Raw genomic sequence first — 16,043 nt, 5'->3', positions numbered from 1 at the left:
GGGTCACTGTTCCACATCTAGGCTAGACATGTCTATTTTTTGTCTGTTTTTAATTATGTGCCTGCTTTTAATTATGCGTCTGTTTAACATTATGTGCATCTACATCTATCAAGTCTCTTTTTTTAGATTACTCTATACAATTACTAAGCGGCGACATATTGCGCCAGGCCATTTGCTAAAGCGACGAGAGCACTCCGGTAGGTAAACATACGTGCAATTGAAAGCGTCGGCTTATCAGAACTTTAACATCGTTACGATATAACCGCACGTGTCACAAGAAGTCATACGTGTGTCCCGTTCAAAGTAAGATTAATGAGATGACACACGTATAGGAATCTTGCAGTGTCGCTGATCACTGCAAGTGTCTGTTGCTCAATGATTTGCATTTACGACTTTAATTTTATATGATCGCCGTATATCATACAAGCTATTCTTTTGTGATAACATATATAGTTACGTTTCACGAATCTAGCACGTGAATACGATCCCAGGCACAAAGTCACAGGCTAACGTCATTTTCCTTATTCCTACATATATCTCTGATATTATACTAACGTTAGACGTTGGTCAACAGATTTATACTTCCAAATTGCATGAGCTATAATTGCGAATAAATATTTAATAATCGCGCGCACGTCGCTGCCGGACTTTTCTCGTAATAACTGCTCTACTCATTTACAATTCCGAAATGTAATCTCACAAAATAGTAGATACTGTGTGCGGAGCTAACATATATCTTTTGTAACGTGTAGATTGAACCCGATGCTGTAAAATATCATTTTTGCCCAACCGTCATCCTAGGAAATTTTTATTTGCGTTATTATTGTTATATACAACCCGCGTTTTACGTAAATCAAATATCTCGTTACGCGTCACGATCTGTGCGCGGCTAGAATGTACGCAATTTTTCGAAGATGATCGCAATTCGATTACTCGATCGCGCGGCAGTAGTTATCGCGAAAACAACTTGGTGCACTCGTATGATAAATGCATACTCGTAACGAGTACCTGCTATTTCCATGTGTACGACCGCGTGTCGTAATCATTTCTGCATGACAGTGTGCGTGTGCAACGTGCTATATTGTAGACCGTAGTCCTTTAGTAGTTCTTATTTCCCGCGTATATTGCGACAGATCGGCCTACGCGGTCGGCAAGGCTTTCCGCGTAACGCCGCGGCAAGTCCTTTGATGTCTCCGGATCGCGTGGTATAATCATTATAATATGTAGTTTGATAAGCACACTTGTGCCTTGCGGCCAGCACTACTAACTGCTCGGCTGGAGCAGTTTATGATGCGAGACGTGCAAGTATCAACCGCGATCAGCTGATTATTTTATGTAGATCGTCCTGCAACTTTAAATGTAATAATAGCTTTTCTCGCGAAGTTTTAAGTCTTCTCTTTGGCGAAAATGTCGAGACTATAAAAATTTGCAAAATTGAATGTTATAAGTGATTAAAAAAAAATGTTTCCCGCGCGTAAGTAGATAAAAGAATTTTTATATTCTCGCTAAGGAAAAATTGGCTTCATCAGATAATTCGATATATCTTTATACTTATTTTTTTCTATTTTCTCTTTATATCTCTCTCTTTGTTTTTTAATTTACATTCAGATTTATTTGCGTTTTTATATGACCATCGTGTTTCACAGTCCGATTTATCTTTGTAATAAACCGTTTTAATTAAGGAAAAACTCGGTACGAAAGAAAATTAATACATCCTTCTTGCCACGGTGGAGCGCGGGTGAAAGTTAAAGATCGGTTCGGTAGAACCTCCGAGGAGATTAGAATGGAAATGCACTTTCTTGTTGCTGGCAAACACTCACATTTGGGGGGGGGGTGGGGTGGTACACGGTTCGCGGCATCACGGCGGTTGTTTTATTCGCGGGGACCCGGCAACGACCGGCGCGCGCGAGCGGTGCAACCATGCGATTTTCCGTGTATCGCTCGGCCAGAGCCTAGCCTGCAATTATCGTGTGAACGAGGCCGAGCCTCGCCAATGGCTTTGTTTCGTACTTTAATGGCGACTCTTTCGAGATTCCGCGATGAAGCGCGCGAGTCATTCGGATCCGCATCGGTCGTGAATCGAGCGACGAAGCTGATTCTGTAAAAAGATATCAAACGATGAGAGAGGACAAAAAAGAGCTGCTGTAGTGCTATGTAAGAACGTTGTTTCGTTTTATGTGATGATGTTGTAATCCGTTGTACCGTTAAGCTTTTCGTAAAACGAAGAAACAATTACTGGTGAGAAAGTGGAACGACATTAATATATATTTCGTTTCCTCGAAAGTGCTACGCACTTAGTCTATTTCACGGACTCGTCGTTTACTAAGACTCGATTCGAGTGCTTCCTGCTGAAACGCTTGGAGTGCCATAAGCGCGCCCGGCACTCCTTTAAGTATTCGACAATGGATATTGTTGAAAGGAGAACGCGATAGACACGTTTAATGTGACTTTAGGCGCGCCTAGGCATAAACAAGGCATAAATATCGTTGCTTTTATTCGACTTGTGCGTTAGCAATTTTTCGAAAACAGCTTTTCAACAACAGGATGTCAGAAGACGTCGGACTTCCCGAAACTACGACGTCGACTATCTAAATGCGCCTTTAGCACGATTTCTCCGCGCTTCAATTATACCGGCGTTTATTGCTTCTCGTCACGAGCCATCGCGTCCGATTTTTCTTTTTTGGCCCGTCCGCGCCGCGCGTGCAATTACCGTGCGAACGAGGTCGCGGACTTGGTTGATAGTCTCCGATACCGCATGCATCGACTCTGCCGCGATAACAAGCGCGGATTAGACGCACGGGATGTACTCTTTAATAACTCTTCCGAGATCGTAAATAAGCAATTATTCCGCTATTTACAATTAGACGGAATTAGATTCCGGTCTGGCATTCGAGTCTACCGGTTGGGAAAATCGGTGGAGTCGACCGAGTCGGAATCATTCTCTACCTCTGCAAGCTTCCCCCCCCCCCCCGCGTAATGAACATATTAAAAGTCGTCGCGAAGCTGCGTCTCAGCGTAATGCAGGTTTCCACAACCCTTGGAACTACGCGCGTTACACGCAAACTTTCGTTCAGGCACGTTCTATAAAAGATACGATCGATGAAATGACGTATACGGTATACCTGCAACAGACCTATAGACATAAATACCTTATATTGCTGCTTTATCACATTTTTGTCGGTGTCTCAGACTCGGAAATTCTCATACTCTTTCTTTGTTGTATAATGGTATCTTCAGCAGGAGAAAAATAGGGTGAGAGAAAGAGAGGGGAGAGGGAGAGGGAGAGAAACTTTCAGAAAAAGAAAAATCTTTCATACATAAAATGATGAAGATCGTTGGTTCAACAACCGGCAATGATTTACGCCACACGTTATATTTCAGGCTTCTCCGTGATTTTTTTCACAATAATGTTTATTGTCGCGAATAATCTCTCGCGACTCAATTATCTCCTTCGTGAAAGTTGAAGGAACGTCTCGACAAGGAATGGCGTGCAGTCGATCATGTACTCCGAAGTAGATTATGGTGAAGAAAAATATGTTTTTGTACGCGCCATTCTCGTTTGCGAGAAGTTTCGCTCAAGATTCTACTCAGATTATCGATTTGTTATATTACGTAAAGAAATAAATACGAGATAACAGCAATGCACATTTCGGCATAATACTCCGGTCGGAAAATGAGGGGAAAAATGTGCTATTATGTTTAAATGTAATTGCTGAATTTTTACACTCACGAGAAACAGAAATAAAACGTCCATTGTAAAGTTGCACGTATAAATTAGTATCTACATAATCGTGCGCATTTACGTACGCGTCCCGCGGTAAAAAAAAAGGATTCACGCCGTCTAGATTCTCGGTATGAATGATGCAAGCGAACGGAATCACATCGCAAGGGGACTTTCAGCTCCGTGATCAAAGAGCATATTGAGTAATTTTTTCTAATCTTTTTAACGCGACATAAAAACACATAACGCGTACAGAAAGATGAAATAAAAATTGATACATGTGTGAGAAATAATTATTGCTGCCAGGGGTTATCGTAAATCGTGACTTCCAGATTTGATAAGAAATTCCACAGTTTTTTAACCCGTATACATGTTATATGCATCTACTTCTACAGCATGCTTTGCAAGTGAAGCATCAGCGTAAGGAGCCGCGATAAGCAACGTAATGCTTATATACAACCGGTACACTTTTCTTCCTTCTTCGCGATTATCTGCCGACTATTCATTTGACTTTCGAATATGATGGTATTGCGGCATCTTGCGTCGCCGATTGTTCGATCGTGCATAATGACGATACTTTTTGCACTTGCAAATCAGTAAGGTCACTCGGACAGCGGTTTATAGAGATTGAGACCGGTCACATACGCATTATCATCGTCAAGCGAGCATGATAGGATACATAAAATATCAATCTATAAAATGCGCCGATATACGTGCCGCGTCATATTTCTTTCCTCTGTCTCACGTCTTCCCACTCTTCCCTTCCCATTTTCCCTCGATTCCCGCACGCACGCATATGCATTAATTAATTAAGGACGTCGCTGAAACGCAATTCGTCTCTTGGATTTAGAGTGACGTAAGGTTGTGCCGAAGCGATGTGTGTCGCGGCGACCTTGAATTTTCATCGCGTGCCAAGATTATGCTTTCTGGCGAGCCTCGCAGGTCAATTATACACCTGCCACTTGGTTCAATCTTCGATCCGATGCATAGTTTTTGTCTCATTTCGACAAGCTCGTCATTAACATTCGCGTTAGCGTTATTCTTGCGTGGAAGGAGAATATTTTCTACATATGTAGTTGCCTTTGTGACACTCGTAACACGATCTACAACGGATTCAAATTTCAAGTTCGTTGTGTAGACTGTTCGTGTAGAGCATTCGTGTCTCATTCGCATCTCCATTTCACTAACTAGATAGGGTCTCATTAAATTCTCGGGTTTAGTCGCGAGTTGCCAAGTTGTTTGCGCTTTCGGGCGCCTGACAGGCACAAAACGATTATGCATCGATTCCCATCCAAGCGTAGCGCGCGATGATCTAAAGATAATGCAAGAACCATTTTACTAAAGTTATAGAATTGAGGTTGCACACGGGATAAATGTGACTTTCTCTAAACCACATTCCTACAGAGAGATATATTGTTGTTCTGTGGTCTTTTCTCACTCAGTATTACACTGTAATTTGCGTGGCACACAATTTTCAAAAGAAACACTACAATGTCGATATAATGTACGTTTTTTTACTATCATTACTATAGGTTTACCATTATTAGAGAAATATTCCAGGGCCGTTTATCATGTAACTATCGTATTACCTATATAATTTGTCAAAATATGCTATATAACAATAAACGTGATACCGAGCATTTATCTTGATTTTTATTTTTGTTTATTAGATGTCGACCTGCAGACTCAAATCGACGCCTCGCTGGCGATGCCGGCCACCTATCAGACCCTTTGCGCACGTGCCCATTTGGCTCAGCAGTGTTGCGGCCTGGCGCGAGAGCAGACGAGGATCTGCGAGAGGCTGGTTCACGATCAGCATCTCCAGCAGCAGGGTTGGGCCGCGGTAGTCGCCAATCTCGAGGACATCACGTATATGTTTCAATCACGAGCCGACCAGTTCCAGCAGGCCTTTGTCCTGTACCTGGCCGAGAGGCAGCAGCATATGAAGCTTCTTGATAAGTACGATCTTTTTTTAGTTTTATTTCATTGATGCGTAAAAATTGCAGAATTCTATTTTTATTTTCACATTCTTTTAATATCGGCAAATTTATCGGAACTAGCTTTTGTAAGAAATTTATAGTCCATGACGTAATTTAATGAAAATAAAGATAGAGATAATTTCAGAGAATTATAGAATGGTGCTTTTACTTGCATGTTAGTTGCGTAAGTTAGTTAATAATTTATGAGTTTGACAATTTAATTGGTAGGACTGCATTGAACGATACAGCGACGCGATTAATGCGGTAAAAACCGGTTCTTTTTTGTAGATTTTACCATGCTGATCGAAGCGCGGTACGATTGAATGATAGAATAGTGAGAGTACGGGTTAATAGGCTTAAGATGCGTTGCGGAATATTAAACAAATTTTTCGCATTAAATTACGAGCCAGTATAGCAGTTTATCATAAACGTATAACGTAATACTGCTCTCAATAATTACTTTAATTACAATAGGATATAATTACCATTGAATCCACGTTTTAATTATCATAGCTTTGATTATCATGTTTAAATGTGGCCGCTTGAAATTATTATTGGCTATACCGCTAATGAGTAATTAAATGACGGTAGCACTAATTTCATCCAAAGATATGCGCATCAAAATTCATCGTAACGTTTGCCAAATATAAGCAAAAATACTGATTAATGTCTGATAAAATATGATTAATAATAAATAACTGAATTCTTAAATTGATAATCGAAAGTAGGATAACATTAAAATTTGTGTTTTCTATCCTATCTAAAAAAAGGCATGTTAAATACTATTAAATAGCGAGGTTACACGTGAAGAAACGAATGCAAATTTTATTACAGTTTTAGCACCGACCTCGGTACTCTTGCGAAAATTCCAATTTTGCCGGCCTTGAGAGCTCAAGCTGAAGGCTTGTTGAGTCCGGATGATCAACCGAGTCAAACCTCCGAAACCGCGTCGGAGGATAGTGGGGAAGTGCTGAGTCTGCTACGATGGATCTCGGCGAAAGACAATCAGAGCAGCCTGGAGCAAGTGGCAGAGCAATGCTCGCGTGGCCTGGAGCAGTTCGATGAACGATTGATGCAGGCCTTGAAAGCGGAAGTGAACGCGGCCATCGATAATGCTAACAAGCAGGATATGAAGGAGATCAAGGGCCTAGGTGAGAGGCTGTATGCCCTTGAACAGCTGATGGTGCAGACCAAGAGGCTCGTTCACGAACAGGGTGAACTTGCTCAGGGTTTTCTGCAGAATCAGAATCGCGCGAGCAATTTGGGCGACGCGAGCGTTCTGCCAGATCTTTGCAATTCTCACCGCCGGCAGTTGCTCGTCATGTTGCAAAATCACAACCAGTTGCGCGACATCCGCCGCAGATGCACCAAGGCTAAGGAGGAGCTGTCGGTGAATATCTATCATCGCCTGAAGTGGATCATGTACGTGGAAAACAAAATGGTGGAAGTGGGCAACAAACTAATCATATATCACGAGAGCTTGAAGCGGTTGCGACGACATCTGGAGGTGCTCCAACAGATCCACTTGGCTCCGGAAATGTACATGAGCGCGGTGGTTGAAGTTGTTAGGAGGCGCACCTTCTCGCAGGCTTTCCTCGTATGGGCAAGCAATCTGGCATGTCAGCTGTTGACCGTTCACAGCGAAGAGTTGGCGCGTAGGCGAGAGTTTCAGAGCAAATTTGATGGCCACTTCTTGAACACTCTCTTCCCAGGTTTGGAGGACACGCCACCGCCCTTCGCAACGCAAGCACCTTCCGTCTTTGACAACGGGCTACCTAAGGTAAGATCCGCTGACTTACTAGATTACTACTATTCGCAAATAATTGTTCTTAATATTTTATTATAGCTAACCGCGGACGACATGGAATCATTGAGGTCGCAGCTTCCGGACTTGGCGCTTACGATTTCTACGCCGGATTTAAGCAGTATCACGCAATTCTTCTTATCCAAGAGCTTTACCGAAGGCAGCACCGATGGCAACAAGGAGAAGGACACCACATCGGTGAGCACCGATATTCCCACAAAGGAACAAGAGCGTACTAGAGCGCCGTTGTTGTCGGACAGGTGAGTTCTTGATAATGTATTTTGTCGCTTATGCAAGTAAAAATGTATATCATATAAACTGCGAATGTTACATGTGTTGTATCGATTTCCAGGGGCGATTTTGAATCCGAAACCGACACGGAGGAATTCGAGAAGATTGGTCAAGCCGGCGTGGACGTGACCAAACCCGGCGTATTCGACGGGGCGAAACAGAAACGGCAGAAGCAATTGGAGGTTGGTGCCTCTCGAAGCGTGTCCCCCGCTTCCTCGACCTCGACTAACGTCTCCCCGCTAAACTCGAAAGTCGCGGACTTAACGACGCGTTCGTCTACGTCAAGCGAACCCGGCTCTTTCCAATTTCCCAGCCTGTCCGCCACGAGCGAGCGCCCGGTGCAGCTAAGTCCGCTGACCGAGTGCGTGGAGAACGGCGTCGCCGATTCTTCCAGTTGCTTGCTTCGCAGTGGTGTAAGCGGCCTCTCGAACTATCGCGACGCCCTGCCGCTCGAGGAGCAACATTCCCTGAGTCCGAATCCCCCCTCCCTGCCACGGTCCTCCGTCATGTGCGACGGCCAGCATCAGCAACATCAACATCCGCTATCCGGTAGCGGTGGTAGCAGTCCCTCCGTAGGCGTGGGTGCTACCGACTTCATGGGTACCGAGTTTTACATGGACGAATCTCTGCCGAGCAGCCTCAGCGAGCATCCCGCCGACGGTCAGCATCAGGCTATCGTGTCCCTTCTTCAGGTACTGGACGACTTACAGCTCGCTAACAGACAACTATCGTAGTCGTAGCCGTAAACGTTCCGTAAAGTACCGCTTTTGGCCCCACTACCCATCTCTAAAATTATTAATATATTATAAAATATACAACTTTCTCTTTCTTTTTCTTCTTCTCGCCTTTTTTTATTCTTTTCTGTCACTACCCCTCCGCATCAAGATGTCAAATGTATTGCTCGGTACTTCGTCAAACGTACTAGTTGATTCGTTTTTCTTCTTTATGATTTTTAGGTACTTTCGTTATTATTATCTTTATATTCGTTAGGGAGCTATTAGAATTGACTATATGCAAATTATATCTCGTGAGACGTGGGTATGTATTACTGCTTGATTTATGTTCCGCAACCGCTCGAACTAATCGAATCGAATCTGTTGTGCTCCCTGTTTTCTGTACTGCTTGCACAAATACAGTGGCATCCGATAATAGACGCGCGTGCATTGAGCACGTGCGTATACGTGCGCGCGCGTGTATATATATGCGTGCATCTTGATTTTTTACAGGATAGCTGGAGTCGCACTTGTTTCCCAATCCCTCTCGAGCCACATCCCTTCAGAGCCCATTGAACTCGTCCACACGATTGCTTTCATAAAGACATTTGTTCTAAATTGAAATTATTGCAATTTTGCGCGCGCAATTCGTGACTTAAAATTAATCAAGAGAGTGGAGTTTTCCTTGAAAGACTAATCTCCTTGACGAATTCTCCTTGACTACAAAGTCGAGGACAATCCGTTGCACAAATTATGATTTTGGGATACTCATCGGAATATCTTTGGTGCTCGTCATTTCAGGAGAATCTCGGTAACACGCGTGAAGAAGTGGAAAGGTTGCGGTCCATCCTGAAGACTATGAAAACGGTCGTATGCGAGGAGCTTAGTTCTGTTCGGAATGAATTGGCGATTCTGCGAGATCGGTCTAGCGAGGACAAGAGCGGCATCATCGAGATGACAGAACGCGTTCGAGTGGCATTGTCCTTGCACTCGCGAGAGTATGACCGACGTCTTCAAGAACGTGAGCAGGAGCTGACGATCGAGCATGAGTACGAGATAGCTGATGTCAAAAAACTGATGCAGAGTCGCGAAGAAGAGATCTGCACGCTTAAGCGTAATCTCCTGGAAAAGGAGACCGAACTGGCGGAACACGAGCGACTGGTAGCTACGATGCGTCAAAAGTTGGAAGACGAGCAGTTCGAGAGGAGGAACCTGCAGACTCGTCTACATCAACAACTCGAGGACTATTCGAGGATACTGGAGCAAGCGCGCATAGACAAGGAAGAGGCTGTGAAGAAGACGAATGACGAGAGATTCCTCGAGATCACTTCTTTAACGAATTCATTGACGCAATGCCAGACACGAATTCAAGAACTGGAGGAGAATCTGGCCACCGCGCGCACTGATCAGGAAAGAATGGTAAAAGAGGCGACCGACAAGTTGCAGATAGAATATAAGACGGAATTAGAAACAATTCGAAGCCGCTTTAAACTTATGACCGCTTCTACCATGGAAAGGAGTCCCAGCGATTCTAGTTTGGAGAAGATTGAAGTAAGTAACTTGCCAATTTATTCCATTGTTATTGAAAATAAAATGTGGAAAAATGGAAAAATATAAACTTTATTTCTTTCAGCGGACAGACGTTATCGAGCTCGTGAATCACGAGGCGATCCTGGCGCAAGCGAGAGAAGATATGAAAGTTGAGAATGCCATGGCAGTTCGTACTGCTATTGAAAAGGAAAGGGCTGATTGCATGGCGAAATTGGATAACGAATTAAGATTGGCAAAGGCAGTAGTCGAAGAGAAAAATAGGGAAATAGAGATGTATAGAATGAGAACAGCTGCGCTGTTTGAACAGGGCAAACATTATAAGAACATGATAGATCGATTAATTGGAGAATTCGAACTGAAATCAGAGATACAGCAAAACTTGATGGAGAAGGTATTGTATCACGTATCATATGCATGCATATTTATATCCTATGCTGTAGTGATGAGTTAAAGAAAGATTTTTTTAGATTATTTTGTATATTTTCAGATTGATTATTATATATATTTTATCTTTCTTATTTCATCGTTTTCTTTCTTGTATGTAGATGAAAAATCTTGAAGCGGACAAGGCGTGGTTGGAGAACAAAGAATCCGCGGAGAAGGCAATGCGAACGGTCTTGGAACAAAACGAAGATAACATGTATCCTCTAGAATCTGGAGTATGCAAGGACTTGAGCTACGATCGGTTGGATGCCGGTCAAATTGGTCTGGAAGATGTCTTCAAGGAATCCGAAAAATATGAGGTTGAGGTTTCAGAATCAAAGAAAGTACGATTGGAGGCTGATGATGATGATCTGGCTCGGCTATCGAGGCGACTTGAATCTCTCGAGAATGATAACAAGAGGCTGTCCTGCGAGCTAAATTCGATACGCGCGAGTAAAGTGGCGGCCGAAGCAAAAATGGAGGCGTTAATGACAGATAAAATCCGTTTGGAGCTTGAATTACTGAAGGAGCGAACCAAGAGGACATTTGGTATTGACCCGATGCCGTCAGAGACCCGCGATAAGGAAATGAATGCGTCGGTTGCGGTGGTTTCGGACGCCAATTCAAGGGACGCGGCCACGAGTCCAGAGCTGAGTCGACGATCATCTTCCAAATCTATATGCTTCCATCCCTCCCTTCCCTCGTACATACATAAGAAGGTCGCGGAAAAAGTCGGAAAGATGGTGCAACAGGGAATTGTGACCGTCACTAGCTGCAATCCGGGTGACGTGGTACTCGTAGTCTGGGATGCTGTACATGGCAACTACGCGGTATATCAGGAATCTTCGACTTTTTATTTCCTTCATTCGGACTATGTTGACGCACTGGACGTAGGAATGAATCCGAGCGGTTCTCGGAAATGCGTCCTCGCTGAAGTGATCGATAAGGAGTACTGTCATGCGAGGAAGGTAAGATTGTTAGTGATTAATTATTGCAGAATGTAGAGTTGCATTATAATATTAAATAACATACGACACTCGTTACGGCAAAAAGTGAAATATCTCATTGTTCTCCTTCTAGCATGAAAATCGGTATCACGTCCCACGTGGCACGAAATTCTACAGAGTGCGCGCTAAGCCACGAGATGCACGCGCGCTGACAGACGAGACAGGTTCGATGTCGAAGAGTCAACTACCGTAATTTTACGTTCAGACTGTGTCGAGAATCCCTTGATTCTTGCCTAGTACAAGCGCTGTGATCGAGGGTTTGCGTCGGCAGGCCGCGTTCGTTAGGGGACCAGCGACCCGGAACGCAAATCCCGAACTTACGTCTCCGCAACCATCCGGAAACCTCGGATCTAGGCCAAAACCTGCCAGAGCCTCTAGACGCATCCTTGATATCGATGAACGCTGGGGGGAGGGGGTGACCCATGGAAAGAGGTATGCGCAAGTTGGGTAACATGAAATGAGACGGAAGGATGCGCCGGCGTTTTATTGTGATATAAGTAATTTTTAAACGAGTGAAACATATTTGCCGAATGCTGTGGTTAGCTGTGAAGCGTAACGATATTTGTATTCTTCGACTTTCCTTTTTTCATAAACGAAAAAAAAAACAAAGGAATGTGAGTGTCGTCGACGATTTTCTCTTTCAATAATTCGAATAGGCTGACCAGTGTGTGAGAGAGGGATTGTTAAACTTCAATATTAGATGTACAATGCGGGAAGACGAAAGCGTGTCCCATCAGACGACGTTCAGCTTCCTCTCTCCGCATTCCGATAATTATGTTTGCATTGTGTGAGACAAGAAAATGTAGCTATAAGTTTTACAAAACCGACATATTATGGGAACGTGCGATTTATATATCGTGAATGTATTATAAATATAATATTATAAATATATATATAATCGCATTCGGTTACATATATAATTATATATTATATACATATAAATAATGATATATATGTATATAATTATATTATGCTATATATATATATATATATATATATATATATATATATATATATACACACACACACTATTGTACGAAGCGTGCAATATCTGCGTACAAAAATCTCGTAGGTCCTAAAGATTTTAGGGCTAAGATTTTCTAAAGTGAAAATTGTCTCGTGAATGTGTTGTGCAATTTCGTAAACATACCTAATACGTCGGGTTATTTATACGAAGAGATCGTGCTACGTGACATCGACATATTTTCGATGATTCTCTTTTGACGTCTTGCGTATTTTTTGTCGCAAATTGTCTTTTCACTTTTCGAATACTTTCAGACATCTACTTTCATTTTCGTCTTCTCTTGATACTCTTCACAACTTTTTGTAGTAGCAGCGAGTTCGAGAGATAGGTAAACGTAAAAGTCAATGTTTCATTCGAATGGAATGAATGGGACAAAGGCTATAGTACAGTCTACTTACTTCGTCTACATATAATTTTCAAGCGTTAGTTTAAGCAATGCCCCACCGGAGAATTGACTCCGAGAGAGAGAGGCGTATACTCCGCGTAGAGAAAATTTTATAAATGTACACATATATGTATATGTATATAGATATCCTTTTCTATTATTTGACTGGTATCCACGCGAGTGTTCTCACCGCCACACAAAAGAGTCGCTTGCGGAGGATTACTCGTAAACTCCTTTAGTTGCATTATCGTGTATCATTATACAATGCTACTATCGTTTCTCGCGACGCGTAAACGCTCGTAGTACAGTACAATAGCTGTGATTGTTAGCTTCACGTTCTCACTTCTACTTAGTCACTTCTACTTAATTAAACTTAATTCCTCGCGGTGCGAGCGACGATCCGTTCCTTGCTTGATCGAGGATACAGACACATGTGTGACTTGAATCTTTACTCCTTTTATATAAAAATAAAAAAATAATGCAAAACAAATCCTCGATCTTTGATGGGCGACGATCATCGTTCGTACGCGAACTGTTTCGCGAATTGGTGCAAACACGGAGCGCTGATAAATAAGGCGGTTTGCAAAATATGCTGATACGTAAGATAAACCGTTCGGTAGGATATTAAGCTACCTCGAGCTCCTCTCGAGGAAACGAAACGTTCGTCTTTGGCGTACTGCGAAGAAGTAGTAGTCTGTAATTACTCTTTTGTCTTCTCGATTCGAAACGCACGTGTACACCGCACACACACACGCGTGCGTAAGACGATGAAGACCCTTAACACGGATTCTCGAGGACGGACAGAGACATTAAGCTTCCCTTCTCTCTCAAAAACGCCGTTCCTCGTCTTTCGTCATCGTCGTCATTGTTCGTCGCACGAAATCGTATACGGAGAAAAAAGACTCGCATACATCGAACTAACGCAACCGCTGTGTAAAAAAAAAATGATGATCGCAATGCGTTTTATTATCGTCATCAGGACGATGAATAGTTATTCAATTCGAATCGAAGATTCGATCTCCGTATGCGATTTCTGTATTCATTTGCACCTACGGTTCCTACTAGACCAAACTTTTTCGTAGGTTTGATAGCGCCAGGGAAGCTCGATGCACCGAAACCCTCCAGGCATGCGAGACTAAATTTCACATTGCTTCGAACTGACTATTTTTCGATAAGCTCACTTACTCTCACACTTGAATGATCGCTCTCTTTTTTAGATATATTTATAAATTTGCAACACCAACGACGTGGCTATTGAAAATACGCGAGTGATTCTGATTTTATCGTATACATTTAGAAGTAGATAGCGTTTATTCGATCCTTGCAAAAAGAGAACAAAATGCGTTTGCACAAGTGCAATTTGCAACTTCCAAAAAATTCTAAGTCATTATTGTCATCTAAGATTGTATGACCCTCGGACTAATTCAAGTAATTTGAAAATGATCGGAAAATGGAATTCTTTAAAAGGATACTCACCATTTCTGAAGGAAAAGCAATCTACTGTTGTAAATATGTGTAGATAGATGTGTCCGTATGCGATATTAATTTACACCTAATATACAGGTCGAGGATTGGCGAGGAAATATTAAACTGCGAAGTCGAAGAGCGGTCTTTCGACGTTGTTGCTTATATTTCCGCTGAAAATCTCCAAGTCCTATCTACGTGCATCTTTGAAATAATTTTTTGCACCATGTGACACAAGATAAAGCGTGGCAGTGGCTTTAAAGCGCAATCTCCTAATTATCTAACTCCAATTTTTCGTTCTTAGAAGATACTCTAACGAACCACGTTGTTGCTCGAAATATTTTTCTCGAAGAAAGTGAGGAAGATCTGTGCGCGACTGCGTCTTTGTTTCGCTCAATTATCAATTGATTTTGATAATTATTTTGATTCCATGAAATTGAGAACTAAATGTCAAAGCAACGCGTTCGTATAAGTTGATTCTGTTTGATTTGGTAATTTATTTGTTTGAATTTATTTCAAATTGATCGGCACCTATTGAAAAAGAAGTACAAAAAGAAAGATAATCGAGTAAGAAAATTTTCCGATGAGGAGAAGCAACATTATCGAGGTCGAATTTTTGGAAGGAATAAGTATAAGATAAAAAAAGGCGTTTAATGTTGTAATATAATTCTAACTTAATGAGATTTTGCTTTTTTTATATGCCAAAAGATGTAGCTGTAGAAAAAGTTCCGATTTATATTTGGCTAAGATTTTTTAATAACTAATTTGTAAATTATAAGGTGTTTCGTAAATTAAATTAGATCATAATATACAATTAGGCGATTTGGCAGTAAATTATATAGACTAATAGATCAAGATTGGTTCGCAGGATTTTCGATTTCGTCTTTGATTTTCCGTTAATCAATTGGCGTTAATTTCTCTTATTGAATCAGATTAAACTGGCGAAGTGCTACGAATGGTGTGTATGTTGTGTTAAGTGAGAGTACTTGTCTTTTATAGAAGAAAAAAAATGTCGGGGAAACCAAACTTACCAAACAGCAGCGCAAGATCGACCGCCGATCGAGGCAATGATATACGATCGTTTTGATCGAGTTTAAGGATCATATAACAATAGCGATCGTGCGCATGGTGCAATTTATAAGATCGGTTTGTCACGGTTTCAGACGCGAGAGCAAAGCCTCCTATCTCCGTATTCTCCGTCGCATACGTCCGATCTCAACGCCGAAGGGAATCGTTGAAATCCCATCGGGGCGCTCTCCTCTCCGTCTCTCGTTCTCCTCGGTAGCATCTTTCCCTCCCGACGCTGCATCGTTTTAGGCTCTCGTCCTGGCCAGCCTGCGATCGCGCGGACGTGTCTCTCATCCGTTCCGTTCGTGTGTCCTGTTACGTTCGCCGCACGCCAACTCTCACGTGAGAACTCTCTCATAAGAGATAAGTAAGAAAGATATCGCGCATGTGTAATCGAGAAAGTGTAATGCATAGGCATAATATTATAATAATAATAGTAATATTGCATAACATACATAACAATTGTGATCGTGAGAGTATCTGTTACGAATAAATCAGTTGCAAATAAATCTTGTGACCTTTTTCCAAGCTACACCGGCTCTGCTTCTTGACTTCTTTCACCCCGATTCTTGAGACCTACGTTAAGCCTGGCCGAAGAAGTATTCGCAAAATA

The 16,043-nt window shown here is 42.2% G+C and overlaps 1 protein-coding gene across 2 annotated transcripts in view; it reads left to right on the top strand.

Moving 5' to 3' along the window:
* The window catches only part of Atg17 (autophagy-related 17), a 28,936-nt gene extending 12,974 nt beyond the window's left edge, over nt 1–15,962 (top strand). The window contains exons 3-10 of one of the 2 annotated variants that reach the window (XM_071699159.1): nt 5,392–5,680; nt 6,535–7,480; nt 7,547–7,764; nt 7,857–7,977; nt 9,310–10,059; nt 10,142–10,450; nt 10,605–11,450; nt 11,563–15,962. In XM_071699159.1, coding sequence (XP_071555260.1) covers nt 5,392–5,680; nt 6,535–7,480; nt 7,547–7,764; nt 7,857–7,977; nt 9,310–10,059; nt 10,142–10,450; nt 10,605–11,450; nt 11,563–11,682 — 3,599 coding nt within the window. In that variant the 3' untranslated portion in view covers nt 11,683–15,962. Of the gene's footprint in view, nt 1–5,391; nt 5,681–6,534; nt 7,481–7,546; nt 7,765–7,856; nt 8,488–9,309; nt 10,060–10,141; nt 10,451–10,604; nt 11,451–11,562 lie in introns of both variants that reach the window. The other variant, XM_071699158.1, reaches the window with a different exon arrangement.
* Nucleotides 15,963–16,043: the final 81 nt, after the last annotated feature.

This window comes from Temnothorax nylanderi, unplaced genomic scaffold (assembly GCF_030848795.1).
Source record: "Temnothorax nylanderi isolate EJ_2023f unplaced genomic scaffold, tnyl_v1.0 TNYL_tig0017_pilon, whole genome shotgun sequence".
NCBI lineage: Eukaryota > Metazoa > Arthropoda > Insecta > Hymenoptera > Formicidae > Temnothorax > Temnothorax nylanderi.
The sequence above is the reverse complement of the archived record's forward strand: the minus strand, read 5'-3'. Positions and strand labels throughout refer to the sequence as shown.